Source organism: Sphaeroforma arctica (genome assembly GCF_001186125.1).
Source record: "Sphaeroforma arctica JP610 unplaced genomic scaffold supercont1.182, whole genome shotgun sequence".
NCBI classification, from domain to species: Eukaryota; class Ichthyosporea; order Ichthyophonida; genus Sphaeroforma; species Sphaeroforma arctica.
Window position 1 is genome coordinate 84,811 of NW_014040376.1, and position 7,443 is coordinate 92,253.

The 7,443-nt window shown below is 40.3% G+C and overlaps 2 protein-coding genes and 1 non-coding gene across 3 annotated transcripts in view; all 3 read right to left on the reverse strand.

Annotated features, from left to right (window-relative positions):
- The window catches only part of SARC_03541 (hypothetical protein), a gene marked incomplete at both ends in the record, with an annotated part of 7,368 nt that extends 3,606 nt beyond the window's left edge, over positions 1–3,762 (reverse strand). Inside the window, 5 exons of the mRNA XM_014302668.1 lie at positions 1,286–1,357; positions 1,979–2,050; positions 2,652–2,715; positions 3,103–3,257; positions 3,697–3,762. Of these exons, the coding sequence (XP_014158143.1) occupies positions 1,286–1,357; positions 1,979–2,050; positions 2,652–2,715; positions 3,103–3,257; positions 3,697–3,762 (429 nt within the window). The remainder of the gene's footprint in view (positions 1–1,285; positions 1,358–1,978; positions 2,051–2,651; positions 2,716–3,102; positions 3,258–3,696) is intronic.
- A 1,832-nt stretch (positions 3,763–5,594) lies between these two features.
- Positions 5,595–5,678, reverse strand: SARC_30070. The gene has a single exon. It is a non-coding gene; the product is annotated as a tRNA-Tyr (tRNA).
- Positions 5,679–6,737: 1,059 nt separating this feature from the next.
- SARC_03542 (hypothetical protein) lies at positions 6,738–6,983 on the reverse strand (the record flags this gene model as incomplete). The annotated part of the gene is made up of 1 exon (XM_014302669.1): positions 6,738–6,983. One exon carries the CDS (start codon positions 6,981–6,983, stop codon positions 6,738–6,740), a length of 246 nt encoding a protein of 81 aa, XP_014158144.1.
- Positions 6,984–7,443: the final 460 nt, after the last annotated feature.

Consider the following 7,443-nt stretch of genomic DNA (forward strand, 5'->3'; position numbering starts at 1 on the left):
TATATATATATATATATATATATATATATATATATAATATATATATATATATATATATATATNTATATATATATACATAGATGCATACACACATACAATTAATATATTTACTACCTATGTGTGTAGTTGCGTCGACAATAGACTTGAAAAGAGTATATTGTCCAGATATGTATTTCAAATTTAGAACTTTTTTTATCAGGTATTCATAGGAACGTATAAGATCTGCATCCTGATATACTATAGTGTCATCTAGGGATACCCATTTTGAGCTTGCGTCTCAATAAGCCATTTGAATACGAACATGTAAATGAACGTTAGCAACAACATAGGCATATATATCGCTCGATCCCGACCCCATGGAAAGTTGTAGGTCACTAAAATGCCACAACAAACTTTGTCACGATACTTGCATCGCTAGGACCATCGTGGTATTCTCTCAGATTACCACACACCTCGTTCACTTTCAACTCCACTTTCATCGCAGTGAGCTATAGTAGATGTGAGCGTGGAGTTGATCAAATATCGCGTGTTTGTTAGTTTCTCAACTTTGAAGTACAACATACAATGTTGAAATGTAAAGTTGTACGTCGAAATCACGCATCTTGCAATTTACCGATATTTTGCAATGGCAATGCATAAGATGCGACTGCAATCTCATACACGACTATATTTGGTAATACATATTTTCTGCAGTGTCTACTTCATTATAATTTTGATAGAAGATCTTTTTTATGTTCACATCCGTATCCGTCGCGCGTAGTTTTTTTTGCGCCAGGTCTAGCTAGGCATGACTTCCCGATAGCTATTTCATGCGCTTATGAATTATTGATGCTTGTAAACGGTTGTACATATATATGTACACGTGTGTCAACGTGATTGATACTATTGTACACAAGCACGCATCTACATGCATTCCATCATCATGGGCTGTACTCATATGTATATATGCGCACATATACTTTTATGTGCACAAAAATCGACACGGAAATACGTCCACAGTTTATGAGAATAAAAAAAAACCAGAGCCATAACAGGATACTTGAACGCACGTTTAAATATAGCAGTTTCATATGGCTAGACACCCTCATCCCATACCGTACTTGAAGGCAAATCGAGACCAGATTGGCACACATTTCGAACGATGGCAATTCGTAGCAGATATAGATGTAATAGTCATACACATTGCGCTTATGAAAGCTATCACAACTCCGCACGATTTCTTAGAGACTCGTACACACCCTGTACCGACACCACAAGTGAATTCAGCACACTCTGATGCATTTACCTGTGCTTGTGCCTGTTCATTCGCGACGGTCAGGGCGGCTATCTGTTTCTTGTCGAGTTGTTGTGCTTCAGACTGTTCACGGCAACGACAAAAATTGTGGAACGTTTCAGATTACCGTCATCTTGAATAAGGCGAACCCGTGGGAACAAACGGTCTCGAAACATTAGAGGTGCCAAGACTGTTCGACGCGTTCGAATTGCACGGAGCAATGACATGTGTTTAGATACAAGCTGAAAAAGTCAGAAATGAATGAAAGCACGGAGGGATATAACTTAGACAGAGATACAAATAGCCATACATCGAGAGGGTGAATGATAAGATAGTGTGTAATAGCCGATATCGTGTACGTTTTGATATATTCATACAAATAGGTATATGCAGAGAGCCGCAACTCAGATGCTTTGCAACTGGCTACTCTGTAGCCTAATGTCATACAAATGTATACAGACAACATACATATAGAGTAACCTGCTAAGTAGTGCTAAGTAGGCGTACCGCAGTTATCTAATTGTGGGAGGCCAAGGTACATTTACAGAGGGTTTATTCAGATTTTTTTTAGCGGGTTGGCTATGTTTGGCTGTGAATGTACAATATTCGCAGTCAATTCGCACCAGCATGGCTGAGGAAGATACCGACTACAAGATGAGAAACATGTAGTAGGCGGGATGTGTAAGATCCGTGCTCATAACTTACGTGCTGGTATTCCAGCTCGATGCCTCGTTTCATTTGACTGTCAAGTTTGTCTTTGAGAGCGCCGTTCTCCTCCTAATAGATAACATGAGTTTGAATTGGGTCAGCGGTAATTTTACAAACCGACAGACTCTTCATGTTTCCTTCAGCATATATAAACTATCTATACACACACACACACACACACACACACACACACATATATATATATATATATGACATCCTTTTGAGAAAACCTATCGACGAGTCAACACGTATATACACCGAAACCAGAACGGATACAATAAAACGAAAACACACACGGCGGCTCCACGCGTGCGTACAAAGAAAAGCCATCGATTCCCAAGAACCAGTGTTTGGTATATATCGGTAATTATATAGTAACAAACACATGATTTTTATACTCTTTGTACCTATCTTAGTAAATAACTAAGCGATCAAAGCAAATACTGGGAACTCTTTCCTGCCGTACAGGGTATGTGTATAGCAACAGCTACGACTAACGTCAAAAAGAGAATTTTTTTCTAGCTCTCAAAAGCTCTAATATTTGAAATTAAGGCGACATCGAAACACACAGCGATTGACCTGCACACCACAAAATACTGATAGTGGCCGTAGATTAACGTGGGAATAAAATAAATTATACTCCAACTATCATCGGTATATAGAGACTTACTTGCAGGCGCTGTGCGTCGTCAAGCACCTGAATGAATACAGTAATGTGGTATGTCGAATCTGCACTGTTAGAAGCGCACTCAACAGTTCAAGAAAAACCAAATATGTTCCTATATATATACACGTGTACGATTTTATTGTTATGCTATGTAGGTGTGCCGAAGGGGTAATTTTAGTGAGCTTTTATGAGCTACTCAAGTGAGGAGCAGAGTTCAGGCTGGTATCTTTGCACATCAAGAGAATACATGAGAAAATTAAGAGTTTCATCTATCAATAAATTTGGGGTGTAAATAGACTCATGGGTAGGTTAGCACGCAAGCAAGTATAATAATCATGTTGTAGCTGAAGAATGATACATCAATCATACATACACGACCTGGAGAAGGCTTTGTGTCCTCGAAAACGTGCTGAAGCCCCACGTGCACACGTCAGGTGCATAGGTGCATACCAACCTTTGGAAGGCCTGCCGTAACACGTCGGAGGACTTGTCGCCACGTGGTCTCAGCGTTCTGTAGTACAACCGAGAATATAGAGATCGGTCAAGCAGGAACCCATACAGGCAATTGCTCTGGAGGCAACCGGTGAGTGTAACCGGGAATACAAAGATCTGTCAAGCAGGAACCCATACAGGCAATTGCTCTGGAAGCAACCGGTGAGTGTAGCTATACTCGAGTGCGGCTACAGATGCAAATGAGAATCGACGGTCGAAAGCGGATTTAAAGGAAATCGAAATCAGAATTCGATTGAAACTACCGCTGAGTAGTGAGTGGTTACTAGCAGTAAGTAATATGTAATGTGTACGTGCAATATCAAGAACAGGTTCTAAGCACTATCCAACTGTCCCGGTTAGAGTGGAAAACCATGAATACAACTGGCTATCGACTCTTCGCTCCTTGTTTACAGGTAGTTCTGTAGTATTATTAGTAGATCTCTCGCTCACCTTCAAGTTCAAGCCAACACCACTGAAAACACTTCATAGTCTACAGATGATAGGAATTATCGAGGGTATTGAAATTAAGAGCGCATACAAAGCACCTGCGCGATACCTTTAGAGCTGCTTTCGGATCATCGTGCTTTACAGCTGAGCTTGAGCTGTTGGCCCTAGGCTCCATGATCATCTACTCCAAGTTTCAAGAACTGACTGGAACAGCCCGACGTGACTGATACAGGAGAACGTGATATAGGTGCTCTGGCTAGTTATCTCGGGTTTAGTGTCTCTGACCCTACTATGTCAATTTGTCTTTGCTTTGTACTGCTGACGGATTTGAGGGACATCTCCAGACGTAGTCACAGCAGCTTTTTAACAGAAACTGCTGGTTATACCATTCTATAAATACATTCTATACAGTAGTATATGTAATATAGGTCAACCATTCAATAAATACATGCTGTACAGCAGTATATGTAAAATAGTTAAACCATCCAATAAATTCATTCTATACAGCAGTATATTACTACAGCAGCATATGTAATATAGTGGAACCATTCAATAAATGCATTCTATACAGCAGTATATGTAATATAGGTAAACCATTCAATAAATACATTAAATACAGCAGTCTATATAATATGGTTAAACCATTCAATAAATACATTCGATACAGCAGTACATGCAATATAGCTAAACTATTCAATCAATAGATTCTATACAGCAGTCGATGACACAGTATTTATAAGGAAGACTATGTTCGACCCGGAACTTGCATGTACACACACTAACGGGGCCACAAATGGATGCCAACAAGTGCCTCAAATTCAGTAGTTAGAAAAAGATGTCGTGGATATGATTCTGATATAAATAGGAATGCGCCACTCAAATTTGAGAGTATACTATGAAGGACACGAAGCTTTCACGGAGCGCCGAGGAAATACGAGTGGTTGCGCTACTAACACGGCATATGAGACACTCGTGGTAGAACTTTTATTGTACCGATCGAGACGTTAGATAAAATATAGTATAGATATCCTCAGAAGTTATAGTATACTTTGCAAAGACGTGTCCAGCAGATACACAAATATACCTGTAGTATGGCGAAAAGAAATATTTACTGCCAGCTTTATTGTGCGTTAGGTGATTTAATGCTTTCATACTGCTTGCTGGAAGCGCAGAGATAGTCAATTAACACTATGCCTAAGATGTTATAAATGGATTGGTACTTGCACTCTCCAGCCTAATCTATCAGAGAACACCGAGTGTGATGTACAAGACCATGGTTGAAACAGTCGGCCAAGGGCTGCAGCCGAATATTTGTGTATGCAATTTCAAGAAACCATCGCCAAATAGGACTGGATACGCAATGGCTTGTGCATGTATACAAATGGCGTATGTCCTATCTAGATATTAGAATCCCTTGACATTTGAGAAAGCTATCCGGAGTGCAAGAAAACAAAACAAAACACACACCCTCAGTTGAATGTACTGGTACGGACCGAGTTTCATCTATGTTGGCGTATACCTGTGCATTGGTGTAACTTCATCAGCTAAAGTTGCCACATATGTATTTACTCTATCTGTTGCTGAGCCCAGACCGGTACAATTAGACATACCGGCACTGTGTGAAACTCCTCTCTCACACACGTAGATGACCTTGTGTGTGTTTTATGGTCGCCTTGTTAATTGTACAAACTACTACACAAACTACCACGCAAACTACCACGCAACGCCACAACACTGCCCGACTATTCTATACAAACCCAACACTAAAGAACCTCAGCATACTAAATAAGTATGCACAGTGTGACTCTGGCCACCCTACTTGTTTACCAATATATATCAATATATTTATATGAATATATCATATAGCCTTCTCAAATACATACTATGAAGTATGATATATATAAATATATATTTACTTGAAATATAGTGACTTTCGTGTGTGATAACTCCCCCTATATTTAGTAATTAGTTTCATCGATGATAAAAAGTTCTACCAATATAAAAATTTCTCCCCACCCGAAATCGAATCAGGGACCTACCGATTGATGTAACCACTACAGTCGGTTGCTCTACCAACTGAGCTATAGAGAAGACGAACAGGTCTGAAGATGTAACAATAAATTATTTGAATTGAGTGAAGTTTTAAAGGTAAAACCGAGTATTGTTTTCAAGTGTCACTATTTATTGTGACCTATGGTGCACTCTCGTATATATAGGGTTTTGGGTAATTAATTTTCAAGTAGGAACCATCAATACTTTTTGGGTAATCAATTCAAGTATTTAGTAAACATAGAACCATCATTACTGGTCCGATTTAAAAAGAAATATTAGCTAGGTAGAGGAAATTTCTTAAAGTGATATTACTATGTAGATAAATAATGCGGAAGATACGTCTCTCACGTGAATTACTCATAAAATCCAACTCAATGAAGAATACACTCTACGTACAGAGGTGGATCGCAGCGCTGATATGTGTCGAGAGACAAAGCTTAATGAAGATCACCACGTTCAGCGTTGCACGCAATTTTCATTCGGGAGTCCTAGTACCAACCCACACGACTTTATACTTGCACTGACGAGCGTATTACATTCCCTGCAAGGTTTGAGAAGCAACCCAAGCCCCTTCAAGCACAGATATTGACAGCTCTATGGCTTTAAGTGTTGACCATAAACCGACTACCGAAATCTACTGTGATTCTGCCACATACGCTCAGCCGAGACACCAGAATACCTGACACCGACGCTATCTGCATTGTGATTGTGTCAGCATAGAGTTATATCGGGATAGCAGTGCTTGGTAACCTACACTATTAATATTTGTTGATAGTATGACTTTATTCTTATATTCGCTGAATGCAGAACGTATAACAGCATCTGAGTTTAGGGCTGTAGGTGTACGTTTGTTACTGCACCCTTGGCCGTGTAGTTAAATCGCAGATACGACACTAATACCTGCGGCCGGACCCATTGCTCTCAATAGTGTGCTCGGCATTTCTTTATCTACTATATTATGACTAATTTGAGTGCAGTACTGACCCCTATCTCTTATACTTGCCTAGGGTGTGTGAAGGTGCTCATACATTAATTATCAGTTGGTCGATTGCACATCTATATTTCTTAAAAATTCCATCGGGGACTTCACCTGTACCCTCAATGCCGAGTGGTGTGTTCCAACGTATCTATCTCTGCTGCCTCGTCCCCCCCATTCGTTGGGTTATCGCAGAGACTGTCCCCTGTTGAGGAGCCGAGGCTTGCCTCCACAGCTGGGTCTGCAATTATTTTCTTCTGTTTGGCTCGTTGGTTGGTTCCCCTCTGCGGTACTGACAGGGTATCGCGTGGCTCAGACTTTGGCTGCTCTGATGCTCCACTGGGAATGTAAATACGAGCCGTTTGCATGTTAGTCTGGTGATTGCGAAGCCAGTGCGACCCTATCGTAATGTCGCGCCTGTTTCAAGTGAGGCAGTTTCTTTTTTAGAACGTTAGTTCGGAACAGAACCAATTTTGGCATCGAATAGAACCAATTTCGGCATCGAATAGAACCAATTTTGGCAACGAATAGAACCAATTTCGGCATCGAATAGAACCTATTTTGGCATCGGATAGAACCTATTTTGGCATCGGATACAATCTATGTTGGCATATGGGACATATTTTCACCGTCTTGTGACCCAGGACCATCCCCAAGGCCAAAGACACAGAAATTGCACTGTTGCATCTACGAGGTTTACCACTCAGGGATACACCAATTGAATTGATGAATCGATTTGACTTGACCAATACGCTGGGCTGATGGTATAGAACGCCTTCAATCATACTAAGTCCGAAGTGAATCGTTGACCTTATACATTCCTTCAAT